General features: G+C 34.5%; 1 protein-coding gene across 3 annotated transcripts in view; it reads left to right on the top strand.

The window, feature by feature from the left end:
• The window catches only part of B3GLCT (beta 3-glucosyltransferase), a 128426-nt gene that overhangs the window by 9843 nt on the left and 100369 nt on the right, over window positions 1-18214 (top strand). For all 3 annotated transcript variants that reach the window (XM_031960738.1, XM_031960736.1, XM_031960737.1), the window contains exon 2: window positions 14209-14258. In XM_031960738.1, coding sequence (XP_031816598.1) covers window positions 14209-14258 — 50 coding nt within the window. The remainder of the gene's footprint in view (window positions 1-14208; window positions 14259-18214) is intronic.

The following is an 18214-nucleotide window of genomic DNA, read 5'->3' as shown; positions in this document are numbered from 1 at the left end:
TGAGAAAATAGAATGTGAAAAAATTCATAAGAACAACAACAAATTTAGAGAACAGAGCAAAAAGAGAAAATATAGGAATAATTAGACTGCCTGAAAGTTGGGATCAAAAAGAAAATCTTGACATAATAATGCAGGAAATAATCCTAGAAAATTGTCTTGAAGTGATAGAACATGAGAGGAAAGTAGAAATAGAAAAAATCTTACCCTGAAAAAGAGAAAACTTAGAGAAAATATAATAGTTGTCTTCAAGTATTTAAGGCCAGAAGAGGGATTAGATAGATTTTTTTTCTTGGCACTGGAAAATATGACTTGGGAAAATGGGTTCATATTGCTAAGAGAAAGATTTAGGCTGAAAATCAGGAGGGAATGGGTTCATATTCAAGAAGGACTAGTCACTAGTCAAAAATATAGTGAAAATCTCTGTTTTGGTGCTGTTTGGACCAGATGGATTTCTGAGTTTCTTTTCAAGTTTAAAATTCTGTGTTTTTTTCTTGTTGTTTAGAAGAATAAGCTATCAAATGAGCAAGTCTTGGAAAAGAAACACAAAGATTTCCATGATAGTTTAAATGGATGAATGCTATACTCCTTAAAATATATATATTTAAGTTTGAATTTACTGCATCACACACTCAATATGTGGCAGCCAAAAAAAGGTTAATAATATACTTCATGGAAAGGTCTACTTTCTGGAACAAGGGAGATAGTAGCCCCACTGTAATCTTGCCTTGATCAGGCCACATCAGACCTCATCTATAAGTAGTTCTGGAGATCACAAAAGCTGGAAAGACTCCAGAAGAGTGAAGTTCCAAAGCCGTATGTTGTATTTAAAGGCATATTGAAGGAACTAGGGAACTTTTATCCAGAAGAGAAAAGCCAGTGGGAACTTGATAGCTGTCTTCATATCTTTGAACATCTGTCAAGGATTTAATTTGTTCATCTCAGTCCCAGAGAGCAGAACTGCCAAAAGTAGGTGGGAATTTCAAAGAGAGAGATTTTACCTTAGGCATAAGGAAACTTCTGACTAGTAGCTATTCCCAACTGGAATGAACTGCCCTGGGAGACAGGGAGAGGGTTCTTACTTCAGGATCTTATCCAGGTCCCCTGCATAGGGGTGGATGCCCATTAGTTGGAGGTGGTTTCAGAAGTCATTTTTGTTTTTCTGTGGCTTGGATTACCGAACTTCAGAGATTCTTTATAACCCTCAGAATCATGATTTCCCCAGAAGGCTCAATAGGATCAAGTTTGTGAAAACTATGGATGCTGAATATATGTGATCTTTCTAGTTCTTTTCCTTTGAAAATAAAACAGGAATTGATTTTGCAAAAGGAAAAAACATAATATCTTAATCTCAAGTTTACTTCCCTAATGTTTGTTGGAAATAAGAAATCTGGTTGCAGTGGCATTTGTTCTCATGCAGAGTAATCAACCCTGTGGAGAGACAATGTTTCTTGAAATGCTGTCTTTTTAAAGTTATGGCAGAAGATTCACTATTCAGAGTTTTGGGTCTGTTTTCTAATTTCTCTGTGCATTCTTTATCATGTTATAGAAATAAAATCTTACTGTTATTAAGTTCAGCTTCTTGAACAGTGGATAAATTTCATTTTTTTTTTAATGTGGCTAGCACTATGCCTTTGTCACATAGTAGGCATTTAACAACTGTTTGTTAATTAACTGACTGAGCTACAATATTCTTGAAAGCAGTTATCCAACCTTGAACATTGGTGTTGACAGGAACCTTAATATCTCATGAGCTATTCAATATCTAGTAATTATATATAGTGCTTTAAAGTTTTCAAAGTGCTTTCCTTGCATTATATCATTTGGTCTTTACATAAATCCCATGTGTAAGTATTATTATATATATAATATATATAAATATAAGTAGTATATTTTACAGATAGGGAAACTGAGACTGAAACTAATTAAGGAATTTGCTCATGGCTTTAAATTCTGGCCCTCCCGAGTCTGAATCCAGCATTCTATTCACATTCACTATGTAAACTAGCTGTCTACATTTTTAGACAGTTTTAATTATAATGATATTTTTCCTTAAAGTTAACCAAATTGTGCCCCTGTAATTTCCACCTATTGACCTTTCCATTAATTTTAGATAAATGGAAGTTATTAAACACTTATATGCTAGGAACTGTGCTAAACCCTGGGGATACAAGAAAATACAAGAAAACAAAATGGTCCCTATTCTTAAGGAATTATCTCCTAATGGGAAAAGGTAATACATAAAGGGCAATCTAAAAAGTAGGGTGGGATGGGAAAAGGAAGGGTATCCTCATTGGGGGGAGGCTATTGAGGAGATGGGAATATGTAGAGACTAAGTGGATTGGGAATAATTTGTGCATGGATGGGGGCCTCAGGAAATGGTGATCTAGGTCAGGGATTCAATAATCAGGAGAGCAGGGCTTATTTTTTCCTATGGAATTAAGCAGAATAAGCATTCTACATAACAACCCTTCAGGTTTAAGGCCACTATCAATTTGGATAATGAACAAGCCATTTTACTACTTGAGTATTTACTTCATGCCATCTGTAAAATGCAGTAGCCTGTTTGCCCTGTCAAGGAGTTGTGGAATTGACTGAATCAAAGTTTCCAAGATCAGTTGGGAATCTCAGATTGTACAGATGCTACAGGAATAAGATTTAAAAAATTTACATTCACATACACACAATACATATATATGCGTGTGTTTGTGTGTATATATATATACACATGTGTACACATGTCTATACATGCATATGTGTATGTATTTTGAATAATACTCATGTTCGCAAGAAATTGTATGTTTACTTATTAATGATTATTATTTTGTAAATTGAATCTAGTTGTAACTGATCTAGAGGAACTTATATCAGTTTGCAGTGATTTGTAGGAACTTACTTTGAAATAATTTTTTTTTTGGTAATGAACACACTTCAGTATTTAAAAAGATCTTGATTTCAAGGGTTATATATACTCCCTCCATTGCAGTGTTTCAGGGCCTTGGGAGATAGTTTTTCCTTTGGCTGCAACAATTCATGAAACTATCACCTGGTGACAACCATCTGGTGATACACCTTTGCAAATTTAGCTGAACACATTATTGGGATTGTCATTCTTTTCCTAGGGTTTGATGCTGAGTGTTCTAAACTTTTAGAAACTGCTAGCATTCAGGCTCTTTTCCAGAAGCAGAATGATAGATTTAAACATGGTCCAAATTAGAAAAGCAAAGTACATGTAATCATTTTCTCATCTTAAACTCAGATGTTTCTTTTTTGTCTCTGAGTCCTGTTACCCCTTGATGTATTGGGTTCTTGTGTCTTTTTAAAGTGTGTATAGTAAAATGAAATTTTGCAGAAATTCATTTTTCTGCTGCCAGGGAATTCCACATAGAATGAGGTCAAAGTTGGGGCAGAAGTGAGTTCAAAGGGAGAAGTGGTTTTGTTGTGAGCTCTCTTCCTACTCCTGCCTCTCATTTCTCCTGTTTTGGACATGCTTGCAGGTTATGTTCCTTGTTAACACTGCTGCCGGGCTAAGTCACCATGGATGAAGACACTTTGGAATTAGGGTAAAAAAAAATTCATGGCTCCCAGCTGATCACTTCATTTTCTTCTTGCCTGAAGCCTGAGCTGTGTAGCCTTTAGAAATGGGAGTTCTTATTAGAATGTTGGGTGTAGACAGCATCGTTGATGTAGACATTGAATCTCCTCATTTTAACAGAAGAGGAAATTTAGGCAGTCATCGACTTTGTGACTTGCTCAGTCTTACAACTAGTAAAATTCTTTTTTTTAAATTTATTTTTTAAAATTTATTATAATAACTTTTTATTGACAGAACCCATGCCAGGGTAATTTTTTACACATTATCCCTTGCACTCACTTCTGTTCCGATTTTTCCCCTCCCTCTCTCCATTCCCTTCCCCTAGATGGTAAGCAGTGCTATATATGTTAAATATGTCGCAGTAAATCCTAGATACAATATATGTGTGCAGAACTGAACAGTTCTCTTGTTGCACAGGGAGAATTGGATTCAGAAGGTAAAAATAACCCGGGAAGAAAAACAAAAATGCAAATGTTTACATTCATTTCTCAGTGTTCTTTCTTTGGGTGTCAGTTAGTAAAATTTTTAGAGAGGATTTGAATTCAGGTCTTCTTGACTAAGTCCAGAACTCTATCTATTGTATCTCCTGTCTTCAAACAAACGACATTTTATTTTTTTTTTCTAGTCTTCATTATCTTTTGACCTTGCTGCTGAGTTTGATATATATTTTTTAATTCTAGCCTCCTCTCTGATATTTTTTTCTTCCCTTGACTTCTGGTACTATTTTCCCAGTTTCTTTACAATTCTGATAATTTCTACAGCCTCCTTTCTTGTCCTCCTGTAACACCCTAGATCCTTATTACTCCTTGCTTTGAATATTAAAACAATGTACTCACAAGATTTCTTGCCTCTACTCTTGGATGCTCCTTCTGTCCAAAAACAAAACAAAACAAAACAAACAAACAAACAAAAACAACCCCCCCAAAAAACAAAAAAGAATGCCTCTCATTTCAAGATTAATTATTCTAATGTGCTGTTCTTACTAGTGTCTAGCTCTCATGTGAATATCTTCAGTATAAAGATTAGACTGGGCTTTCTGACTTTGCCCAGTGCTCTGCCACTTCATCATTCTGTCTCCTTCCCTGGCATGTAGCCTTTTGCTGTTGGAAGAGATGTTGGTAGTGTTTTGCTACTAAAGCAAATAAGCCAATATTGCTGTTGTGTAGAATCAATCTTAGAGAATATATTTAGCATCTGTCTATCAATTTGCATGGGATTTTATTGTTTTTCTAAATGCTTCACATATATTTTTTATTATGGGCTCTATGCAATATCCCTTTGGCCTAGACCAGATGGATATTATTTCCATTTTATAAATTCCCATTTTATAAGGAACTTTATAAGGTTTATACAAGCGAGTTAGTAGTGGAGGCAGCACTGGAACTCAGATCTTATGATACTTGGTCTTGTGTTCTTTTCTTTGCTTTATGAGGCTATGGATAGAAACTAGACCTGTAATTTCTTTAGTATAGAGTACTCCCAGATTAGAAAACTCTCTCTACCATTGTAAGTTGTCGGTTACTCTGCAATTGATTAGATCAAGAGAATTGGCTTTAGTTCTCTAGCCATTACTGAAAGTCACCATTATGTCACACATGGGACTTGAATCCAAATGTTCCTGGTTCCAAAGCTGTATCTTTATACACTGAGCTATGATCCTACAGGAACTGTATAAAACATTTGTATTATGAATTATTCAGAATTGACACTAATCATTTTTTTTATCCTAAAAAATTGAAATCCATTAACACATTCCAGTGTAATTGAAAGATATTTACTTTTGAATGAGAGGGAAACTCATAGTGTTAGAACAGGAGGCGAGAACTCAGGCTTTAGGCTTTTTTTCTTTTCATTTTCTGCACTCTCAATTTAATGTGCAGGCATTATTCTCTCATCTCACACTTGGATCATTGTGTTAACTTTCTGGTTAGTATCCTTGACTCAAGTCTCTTCCCACAACTGTGTGTTCTACATTTAATTGTCAAATTGATTTTCCTAAAGTTAAGGTCTGACCTTGTCAACTCTCTTTATCCTCCCATTCAGTAAACTTCAGTGACTTCCTATCACTGCCACAATCAAATATAAAATCATCTATTTGGGGTTCAAAATTTTTCATATCATTGTTCCTTTCTATCTTTGCAGTCTTCTTATACCTTATTCCCTCCCATGTACTCTTATGATCCAATGACCCTGGTTTACTGGAGCAAAACATTCCATCTCTCCACTGTATATTTTCATTGTTTCCCATTCTCAGAACTCTTTCCCTCCTGTCTTTACCTTTTTGCTTCTTTCAAGGCCCAGATAAAATAAGAAGTATTTTTATCTGCATGTATTTTGATTGTATATAATTGTTTGCATGTTGTCTCTCTGGGTAGACTGTAAACTTGAGAGGAGGGAATGTTTTTGCTTTTCTTTGAATCCCCAGTACTTAGCACAATGCCTGGCACATAAATGGAGCTTAATAAATGCTTGTTGATTAACTCCTGGTTGCAAAGGGCCTAGGAATTTTTCTGCCTCTCATATGCATAGTAACAGATACAATTAACTTGATTTGACTGAAAGAGAGAAGAGAATCTGGTGCAGGAGGAAGGGGGATGAGAATATAGGATAGACATGGATTACAGATTAGTGTTGCCTTGCCACCATTTCATTTGGTTTTTAATTCCTCTGCTACCCTGGTTTATCTTCAAAGCATATAATTGCCTACCAGAAAATTAGATATAGAGGTTATATATCCTGGAGTTTAAGGTACACTTCAGAACACATTGAATTAAAACTGGAAATCTCTAGGGAAAAGAGATTCAGGCAAGAAACCAGCAGATGTGTGGGGCTCTCTGATGCTTTTTGACATAGCGCTGAGTAATATCTCCTCTAAGTAGGTCACAAAAAATAATGTCCCATAGAACCCTCTCCCCTCAGTAACTTTTACAAAAATAATCTTTGACACTAATTACCACTGAAAATAAGTGCCCATGATACTGACAGCAACATGAAGCCTACCTACATGATCAGAGTGTACTCATTTTTAGGTCCATCTTTGATCCCAGAGCATCAGGATAGTCAATTTTTTTGCTTCTCCTGGAGAGGAGGTAATCACCAAGACAATATATTGCTTCTTTGAATTTAATTTGACTTAGAGAATGAAGTATCATCAGAATAACTTATGAAAAAATTTCAAGAAAACAGCAAAAGTAGAGTTATGAGGGGAAAAAAATCCTAATTTTCACAAGGTAGAAGTGAACTTATGTGACAAAAAAGATAACTAAGGGAGGTTATAAATGAAAATAGAAGTAACTGATATTTTTGCTTTAGGATTTGCCAAAGAGAGAGGAAGGTGATGTGATAATAGAAGAGTTCTTAAACTCTGGAATCAAACACTCATCCCAGTTTAGCTATAAAAATTTGATTAGTCTCAAAGATTAGATGTGTTAGTATTTTAGAGTGACTTTAGTTAAAATTGTGAGGAGAAACTCTCATTTTTATTTTTTTGTCCTAATTAACATTGTTAAGCATAGTTCCCCACCTTACCAGTTATCCCAGATTTCTTAGTTTCTCAGAATTCAAAATGAATATAGGGAAAAGTGAGATTTATTTTTTTAAATTGTATTTTAGCACAATTAGATAATCTTTATAACCTTATGTATTCAGTTATGTTCAACTCTATGACTTCATTTGGAGTTTATTTGATAAAGATATTGGAGTAGTTTTCCTTTTTTCTTCTTCAGCTCATTTTACAGATGAGGAATCTGAGTCAGACAAGGTTAAGTGACTTGCCCAGGGTCACATAATAAATGTCTAAGGTCTGATTTGAATTAAGATCTTCCTGACTCCAAGCCTATACTCTTATTTATAGGGTCATTTGGCTTCCATATAGTATCCCTAAATAGTAGAGAGCTAAAATAGTAAGAGCTTTGTGGAATGTAAAATTGAACTGTTGCTTTTGTTGTTTTTTCATATCAATGTCTTAGTCCAAAGGAACCTAGAAGACCACCTAAATATGCTTTATTGAAAGCCTCATTTCTAAAATATATAGAGAATTGACTCAAATTTATAAGAATACAAGCCATTCTCCAAATTAATAAATGGTCAAAGGATATTAACAGACAATTTTCAGATGGAGAAATTAAAACCATTTCTAGTCATATGAAAAGGTGCTCTAAATCATTATTAATTAGAGAAATGAAAATAAAGACAACTCTGAGATGAATGAATTCATAATGATGAATTGGAGAGGATGTGGGAAAACTGGAACACTGATGCATTGTTAGTGGAGTTGTGAATGAATCCAACCATTCTGGAGAGCAGTTTGGAACTCTGCTCAAAAAGTTATCAAAATGTGCATACCCTTTGACCCAGCAGTGTTACTACTGGGCTTATATCCCAAAGAGATCTTATCCACATGTACAAAAATCTTTGTGGCAGCCCTTTTTTTAATGGAAAGAAACTAGAAAGTGAGCGGATACCCATCAGTTGGGGAATGGCTGAATAAGTTATGGGGTGTAAATATTATGGAATATTATTGCTGTATAAAAAATGATCAGCAGGATGATTTCAGAGAGGCCTGGAGAGACTTAAGTGAAGTGATGCTAAGTGAAATAAGCAGAACCAGGAGATCATTGTACAAGGTAACAACAAGGTTATACAATGACCAATTCTGATGGACGTGGTTCTTTCCAACAATGAGATGATCAGGTCAATTCCAGTGATCACGGTGATGAAGAGAGCCATCTGTACCCAGAGAGAGAACTGTGAGAACTGAGTGTGAATCACAATATAGCATTTCCACTTTTTGTTGTTTCCTTGCATTTTATTTTCTTTTTCATTTTTTCCCCTTTTGATTTGATTTTTCTTGTACAGCAAGATAGTTGTATAAATATGTATGTATGTATTGGATTTAATATATATTTTTACCATGTTTAACATATATTGGATTATTTGATAATAATAAATAATAATAATGATAATAATAATAAGAAGACATTGATATGAAAAAACAAACAAAAGCAACAGTTCAATTTTACATTCCACAAAGCTCTTACTATTTTAGCTCTCTACTATTTAGGGATATTATATGGAAGCCAAATGACCCTATAGATAAGAGTATAGACTTGGAGTCAGGAATATTGGATCCTTTGCCAACAAAACCTCATGGACAACATTAGTATGATATTTTTCACGGGTCACAAAGACTTGGATGTTACTGAACATATAGAAGAGGGGATGAGAAGAAGAGAGATAAAATTGGAACTAAGATTTTGAAAGGGTTAATGTTGAAAAATTATCCATGCATGTTTTGAAAATTAAAAAGCTTTAATAAAAAATAAATAAATATGCTTTATTGTAACTGTTGAATATTATAAGTGGTCTGTCAAATGATACATTTGTTTCCCCTAATATACACTTCCCCACTGTTCACAATAATTGCCTACCTAAGAACCTAAAATAGATTTTACTTATTTTGAGACTGACATGGATTTGTGGTCAGTTGCACATTTTACTTTAAAAATACACTGTATTCCCTGAGTATTTAAAAATTTTATTTAGATTAAGAAAGTTAAAGGGTAGAGCTTTTTAAATAATTATGTTGGTATGGCAAAATTAATTCTGTTCAACCATTTGTCTTCACAGGGCCAAAATTTTTCTTTTTTTTTTTCTTTTTCTTTTTTTTTTTGTCTTCTGTTAAGGGGAAAATATCTTATGTTTGATTTTATTAAATATATTAGAAAATACTTAATGACATTGGAGCATAGTACATATGGCTCTCTTGAAAATACTGCTATGTGACTTTGATATGATTCTAATATCACTATTTTACATTTTACACAATTGTAAATTTATTAGACACAATGGTTATGATCACAACAAAAAAAGATCAAAGGAAAGGACAATTTCGTTTAATTCCTTCTCTGAATTTTAATCCATGTTAATATCAGTCTTTAAGGAAAAGTCATTTTTGGAAGGCTATTTCAATTAAAGGCATGTGTAGTTTGAGGTAGAAGCAATTTTACTTAACTCACTTAAGCCTTTTTTAAAGTGTTGGGTTGTTATCTATTATTTCATTGTGAAGAATGTGTGGGAATATTCAGAAAATTCATTTGTATTGTTAGCTAACTTTCCATTCTTTAAAACCCACTATAAAGTAATTACATCATCAAACAAATGATAGGGACAATGAACTTGTATGAGATTTTAAGGAGTGATTTATAGAAACCCACTATCTAAGAAAGATCCTAGTCTTGTTACACTTTGAGTCCATATTTTTGAGAAACCTCCAATCATATATTGTGTTGGGTTGTCTTTCTTTTATAACTAAACTTGACCTGCCCGAGAGTAAAGTAAGGGTAAATTCTGATTATAAAATTAGGAATTACTGTGGATGTTAAATTAAGAAAAATATATTTCCTTATTAAGGATAAAAATTGAATACAGGAGTTTGTAATATTTCAATTACAAAGCTAGCTTTGAAAAATCTTGTCAAGGAACAAAATCAATAAGGAACAAATATTTTAATAACCAATCTTTAGATGCTTCAGATTGGCAGAACATCCCCATATCTGAAAAGTCAACTTTAAATAATTTATTCTACTGAACAAAATTGTTCACATTGTAATAAATTTTTATATATAAATATATATTTTAACCATATTTATGACACTTTTAGGGGTACAATCTTGTATCATAAATATGACTAATAAATAGGCTTGAGTAAATGTCCTGTGAGAGACAATTAAGTGGTTGGATAGAGAGATGGACCTGGAATCTGGAAGACTTGAATTCAAATTTAGCATCAGACACTTACTATTTACTTACTCTGTAACCCTGGGCAGTCATTTAATCTCATTTTGCCTAATCCATTGGAAAAGTAAATGGCAAACCTCTTCAGTGTCTTTGCCAACAAAACCCCATGGACAGCATTAGTATGATATTTTCCATGGGTCACAAAGACTTGGATGTGACTGAACAACAGAAGGAGGAGAAGGAAGAGGAAGAGGAGGAAAAAGAAGAGAAGGAGGAAGAGGAAGAAGAGAAGAGGAGAAGAGTGTCAGATGCGGACACTAAAATCAAAGTTATCAGAAGCAAGATTTTAATCAAAGATCAGATATTGGATTGGCAGCCCTTCTGAATAATTATGTTCTGGCTGCTGTCTTCTTCATTCTCATGATTGGTATCTCTTTCCCTTTTTTTTTTTTTTTTTTTTTGGTAAAATGAGGTCATTCAGTAAGCCTACTACAAACTAGTTTAGATCAAGTTAAAAGAAATTTAGAGCCTAATAATAATGGGAGACTGCATAGCATAGTGGATAGAGAACTTGCCCTGAAGCTAAAAAGACTTGGACCGTGGTTCCACTTCTTGCACATTTTAGCTATGTGGTTCTAGATAAATTAAGATTATTTTGGCTAAAGGTTTCCTGTTTTTGTTAACATACAAATAGCCTTGATGATGGTTACAGCCTTAGTACAGTATACAATAGTATTGGGGATGGGGGTAAGGGAGAAGAAGGGAATAAGTATTTAAATAGCATACGCCAGGCACTGTCAAATGCTTCACAAGTTTCTTCTCATTTGATCCTCACAACAACTCTCTGAAGGTAGATGTTTTTATTATCCTCATTTTATAGTTGAGGAAACTAAGGCAAAGAGAGATTAGATTTAACTAGGGTCACATTGTGAGTTTAGGTTTCCCTAACTCTAGGCCTAGAGTTCTTTCATTTCGACATGACTCAAGTCCTAGTTCTCCAGCCACTGTCTGACTTTTCAATCGCATGCTTCTTGCCTATGGCTATACTCCAGACCATGGAGTTCTGAGGCCTACATTTTCATGACCTCATCATCTCCTAGATACATAATCAGGGTGTCATCAGCAGAAGTGTTTATGTCTGTCTGTCTGTCTCTCTCTCTCTCTCTCTCTCTCTCTGTTTTAGTCCTGTATTATATCAGCTGCCAACATTTCAGATGGAATGGCTGTAGCCATTTCCATCTCATCTTGTCTAAAACAGAACTTTCCCATCCAAACTCAACCTCTTTTGAATTTAAAACATATTTACAGTCCCCCAGCTGCCCCCAAATTTTCAACCTTTTCATTATCCTCAACTCCTTACGGTTCCCTCACTTCTTATATACAATCAAATTCCTTTACTAAATCAAAATGCCTTTTTGGCATATATTCCTTTCTCACTACTCACACAACCACACAATCACCACTTTAGTTCAGGTATTCATTGCCTCCTGCTTGGATTATTACAATAACCTTTTAATTTATTGGTCCCTTTGCCTCTAGTCTCTCCCTGCTCTAGTCTATCTACCACACAGCTGCCAAAATAATTTTTCCTAAGTGCAAGTCTGACTATATTACTCTCTTATTCAATAATACCTGTGGCTTCCTGTTGCCTTTATGACAAAATATGATTTTTCCCCTTGCTCCTCATTTTTATTCTGTGTATGTCTTTAAAAAAAGGTAACATGTTTCATGTAAACAGCAGATCCTGGGACTTTCCTTATCCAATCTTTCACTTAAAAAAATTAATGGGTTTCTTAAAGCTTTTAAATGTAAAGTTATGAGAGATTTATGTTTTCTTCCATTTGTCTCTTGCTTTAAATTAGAATTTACCACTCCTTCTGTAAACACAGTACTATATCTTCTCATATATTTTATCTTAATCTATTTTAAAGCAATCCTTTTTCTATGAGCTCTTTTCCCTTCACCTACAAGTTATCCCCTTTTTCTGTTTGTTACTACTCCTCTTCCTAATCTTGGAGTTTTGTTTATTAGTTTCTTTTTCTTTCTCTATTTTTAAAATAATCTGACCTCAGTCTACCTCTCCAGGCTCATAATAAATAATAAATAAAGAGTATTATAAAAACTCTTCTTCTAACCCTCTACAATCCAATCACACTGGTTTTCTTCTTGTTTCTCTGATATTCCGATGTCCATTTATTGCCTTGGCACTGCCAGTCCCCATTCCTGGAGTGCCCTCCTTCCTCAACCATCCCCTCTCTTTTTTAAAGATTCTTTTTTACTTTTAAGTTTTGCCTCATGTATGTGAAACCTTTCCTCAACAACCTCCTACCAAGTGTTAGTGCCTTCCCTTTCAAAATAACTCGAGAAGAGAGAGGCTGATGACTTTGCTCAACTCTACCTCTCAAACCTAGCTCATGACACCCATGATCTTATTAGTCCTCTTCCAAAAGGAAGGAGGTACAATAACAACGTCATCTTGTATTTTATATTTTGGTTTCATATATTACATGCATACACACGTCTCTTCCAATAAGATATAATAGTACGTAAGCTTCTAAGGGGAAGGAACCCAGTGTAGTTCTTCACCAGACTAGGTGATTGATAAATTCTTATTACCCCTTAGTTATTTACTGCATCTTAGTATGAACAATGGTTTTATCTGATTATTCTCTTAAACCAAAATGTGGTGTGGTTAATATCTAACTAGGCATAATATGACTAGTGCACTGCAGACTGGAGTAGGGAAGTGTCCCAAAGAGGGAAATTGGGCAGTAGGAGGGAAAGGGAGCAGAAAGGCTGTGAGAGAGATGAAAAAGATTGGTTTCACCTAGGACTAACCCAGGCACTGAGATGTGCTCCATGGCTTTGGCCTAGTAGAAATGCTTACTTTTTCTAGCATAAAAAAGCAGAACTGTGCAAATCACCTTTAATGCTTCTGGGTAAAAATACCATGAAATTTAGGTGTTGCTTGTTTCCTTTATCTGCTTAACTCTTTGAATCCTCATTTGGCTTCCTTTTTCCCAAAGCGTTTTACAGAAGTTGAATATTCGACTTCATGATTCTCTTTAATGCAGATTCTAGATGTTTTCTCTAGGGGCATCTCTATTTATGGGCTGATTCAAACTATTTCATCATTCTAAACGGGGAATAATTTTTAATTCATTCCCTTTCTCTGGCCCTGGCATCATTCTGCTAAGGGCATACTTAACTATTCTCTCCTTGACTCTTAGCTGTAACTTAAATGCCCTGCTAACCCCTCTGTCCCAGAAGACTGAAAGCTTGCTCCAGGTTGAGCACTACTGAATACTATGTTCTGGCAGGGTCTATAAAAGCTTGAATATTATCATTCTGTAGTGTGAAGAATTCTTGTTCTATTAAGAAGGCAGTGAAATAAAGATTTCTTATATGGGAGTATTTTGTGTGATTATTTGAGTGTGGATATATAGGGTATGCCAAAAGTCTTAGTGCAGCTTTAATAGTTTAAATATATATATATATATATATATATATATATATATATATATATATATATATATGTTGTAGTATGTAAATTTTGTTGTTTGGGATATATGTGTATATAGGATTAAAAGATTTTTTTTTGCTTAGGAGCCAAGGTATGTTGACGTCACATCAATGAATAATTTTAGGTTTAATGATGAAGGAAATCAGAAGTACCTTCTATAACAATGCAGCTACTTAAATGCCAAATTTCCCCCTGACTAAAAACAAACAAAACCCCAAGCAGAGAAGTCAAAGGTGTATTGTAGTAAATAATCTTGGTGTTTCAGTTTTTAAGCTTAATTTGGATGAATATGAAAATGGTTTTAATTGCTAATTTTAATTAAGAAATATATGTGTGTTTTTTTTTCTTTCCCCAGCTTCTGCCATAGATGCTGAAGATGTAAAGAAAGATGCCAAGAATTCACAGGTACTGATTCTATTTGTGAAAATAATTCTCTTTGTCTGAAATTCTTCATAGAACAGAAGATGAAGATGACTTTTTTTCTAGATGAATATAAGAAGGAGATTAGAAAACTTATGAATTAGGGAATGTTAGACCTATAAGAATCATTTGGAATCAATTCACATAAAAATCCCTTATTTTCCAGATGAGAAAACTGAGACTTAGGAGTAATGAAGAGGCTTGTTCAAGGTCACTGAACAAAAATTGATGCCATAGCGAAGATCTGACTCGAAGCCAATAGTCTTTTTCCTTTAGCACACTTCATCTATTTGCCTTTTAGTTATTGTTACATCTATTTTTTAAAAAATTAATGGATAATCTTTTATTTATATAGATTAACAGAGAGCATTGCAGGGAATGTGCTTTTGTTAAAGGTAGCCTGATGGCGCAGTAGATAGAGTGCTGGCCTAGAGTCAGGAAGACTCGTCTTCCTAAGTTCAAATTTAACCCCAAACACTTACTAGCTGTGTGACCCTAGGCAAATCCCTTGACCCTGTTTGTCTCAGTTTCCTCTTCTATAAAATGAATTGGAAAAGGAAATGGCAAATGTGTATTGATTTTTGAAAAATATTGTTGTTTTTGATGAATTTCCAAACCATATATTATAGGTTTGCTTAATAGGGATGCTTGTAGACTTTGATGTTCCAAGTGACCATATCTACCATCTCTTAAGATAAAAAACCTCAAACATGTCTAATGGACTTTGGCTTTTCCCACCAGGAAAAGGAGCTATGTGCAGTATAGTTATATTATTATTATACCCTGTATGAAGTTGAACTGCAATATTACTGACCTACAAAAATCTGACAATTCCTACATTTGTGATTAATATCAATAGTCAGAGTGAGAAATATAACTGCAGCTGAGATAATAAAACAAGTTATGTGTTTCTTCTTAAGAAGAACTGTACCTTTTTCTGGGGAAGCCAGAGATTGAATTTTTAATATTCTATCAATTTGTTTAGTCTAATTTCTCTCTAGGAAGGAAGTGCTTGGGTTCACATTGATTCCATCTAATTCATCCAATTCATCCATCCATTAAACTATGGAGAGGAAGAGGATAGGGACAACATGAATTAAGCCTTTAAAAATTTTGAATTTTATCACTTTTTAAAAATTAAGGTTTTTTTAAACTGATGAGTTTTTCCTTTGTATTTAATGCAAAGTCCATTTAACTTCAATTTAAATCCCCAGTCTTATGATATTCAACACAAGTGATGCAGCTAACTGTTTAAGCTATCCATCCTGGAAACATAGACATTTCTCCCCTTTCAGACTTATGATGGTGAAATGCCCTACATTTATATATCACTTTCAACTTACTTTCAAAATAATTTCATATCTGCTTTGACATATTATCCTCAATATTTCTGTTAGATAGGTTGGACAGGTGTTATTCTTATGTATAATAGAAAAAACCTTCTAGGTCACTAGTTGTATTACCTTAGAAACTAACTCCTATGGGTCTTAGTTTTCTTATGTGTAAAATGATATCAGATAATCTCCAAGGTCTCTCTCTGTTCTCAATATGAGGAAAAATCACACAAAAAAATCAACAGGGGCAGCTAGATGGCACAGTGGATAGAGCACCGGCCCTGAAGTCAGAAAGATCTGAATTCAAGTCCGGCCTCAGATACTTAATATTTCCTAGCTGTGTGATTGAGCAAATCACTTAACTTCAGTTGCCTCAGGAAAAAAAAAAAGTTTAAAAAAATCAACAAACATTTATTCATATCTGTTGTTTGCCAGGCACTGTGCCAGGCTTATATGAAAAAAAGATGAAATAGCTTCTGTCTTCAAATAACATATTTTATTGGACAATATATAAAAGAAACGTGTGTATAAAAGAAATGTAAGTATAAAAATAAAAGCATGTGTACTTAAAAGTATAAGTATATATAAAATGAATCTTAGTTTATGGAGGTATTAAAGAGGAAGGACACTAGCAGATGTTGAGTTGTGGTGGGAAGTGATTTCAGGAAAGGCTTCATATGGATGGTGGATGTAGTATGAGAAGGAGATTAAATGGATTAAGATTTTAAAATGGTATATTTAGTCTAGATTGTGAAGGACTTAAAAAAACATATAGGAGTTGATATTGCATTCTAGAGGCAATTGGGAGCTTTTGGAGTTTATCAAATAAGGAATGATAAAGCTCTGTACTTGACAGATGTATAGGAATGGTGCTCAGTGCAAAAAGTGATAATGCCCTGAACTAGGTTTGTGGCCATATGAGCAATGAGGAGTCAGATGAAAGAGATATTGTGAAGATAAAAATGATGAGATTTGACAGCTAGTCCATGGAGTGAGGAAGAGCCGAAGATGACATAGGCTTTTGAAGGGAGGAGAAGGATTTCAATGTTTATGGCTTCCATTTTCTCAGAAAGAAGAAGAGCCTTAGCCTTAAGAGTTTGGGGAAGGTATGATGTGGAAAGTTTGAGAAAGGAAGCTTTGGATTAATCCTTGGGTTAAAGAACCAATTAAGGAAGAGTAAACCTATTGCCTCATATTAATGAGTGCTCAGTTAAGGTTAGATAATATAAATTAGTATTTTAATCCTTTAGTTCTACTGCCTGACTTCATTAGCTCTCCATTACCTATAGAAAAATGTCCAAATTCTCAGCCTGGCATTTAAATCTGCCTTCAATATGACCTCAAAACTATCTTTTATCCCCTACTAATTCTCTTATCTGTTGAAAAAGTCTTTGTCTTGTAAGGGTTGGCCAGTCCAATTTGTATCTAAAACAGAAATTCTTCTCTGTAACCACCTGGCTCTGTCCTATATTCATACAGGCCTAGTTCATGTTTTCCAAGTAAGTCAGACTTGGTACAATGAAATAGGCACCCCAGTCTGGGGATCACAAGGCCTGGTTCTAGTCTTGGTCCTGCCATAATCTCACCATGTAACCTGGGGCATACCTCTGGGCCAGAGTTTTATTATCTGTAAAATGAGGGGGTTGAACTAGATAATGTCTAAGGTCTCTTAGCACTTAGTCATTATATGAACCTCTGACTCTTAAGCAACTCCACAATTTCTTTATTCAATAACTTTTCTTATGTTGTTCCTTCTGTTTAAAATGTCCTTCCCCTCTATACTCATCTGTCAATGTCCTACTTATCCCTTATGTTCCCACCCAAATGTTTTCTCCTTGATACCCCTTCCCCCTGAACCATCTCATAGGAACCTCCATAGATGTTATTTAAAATTTTCTCTTGTGCCTCTTGTCACATTAGTTTAGCTTTAAAAATAGTACTTGTACTCCTATCTCAGCCTCCATATGAAAGGCCAGGCACTCTGTTATTAAGCTTTGTACCAACCTCCATCCTCAGTCACTCACAGGTGTCATTTCAGAAAATAGGTTTAATAGAGGTGTTCTTTTTCTCATTACTAGGCTTTGTTTTTCTTCCCTAAATGATCATTCATTTGCCAAACTAATAGATAAATCATAGTTTTGTCAGTGAAGATCCATATATGCAGTTTTGGCAAACTCTGTTAAGAAAATTGAACACAAAAGACCCTTAGTGAATTATTTGCTGGGAGTCCAGCCACCACATATGACAGCATAAGGCTGGAGAAAGTAAACTGCTAGCACCTGAATAGAACTCAGAATGGTGGATAGAGCTTGAAACTTGCAGTTAGGAAGACCTGCATTTTAATCATTTCTCTGACACTTACAAGCTGAATAGCCCTAGCCAAGCCACTTAATCTGTTTCTTTCTCTGTAAAATGGGTATAATAATAGCACCTATTGTGAGTATCAAGTGAGTCAGCATTTGTAAAGTACTTTGCATACCTTAAAGTTCTATATAAATGCTAGCTAGTTGTTATCATTATCATGATGATATGGCAAAGGTGTATTAGAAAGAAAATTCACTGTATATAATACCAAAATAGTGTACCTGTTCTTAGACTCAGTTAATA

This window comes from Sarcophilus harrisii, chromosome 3 (genome assembly GCF_902635505.1).
Source record: "Sarcophilus harrisii chromosome 3, mSarHar1.11, whole genome shotgun sequence".
Classification (NCBI taxonomy): Eukaryota; Metazoa; Chordata; class Mammalia; order Dasyuromorphia; family Dasyuridae; genus Sarcophilus; species Sarcophilus harrisii.
Note: the sequence above shows the minus strand (reverse complement) of the source record. Positions and strands in the feature narration are given on the sequence as shown.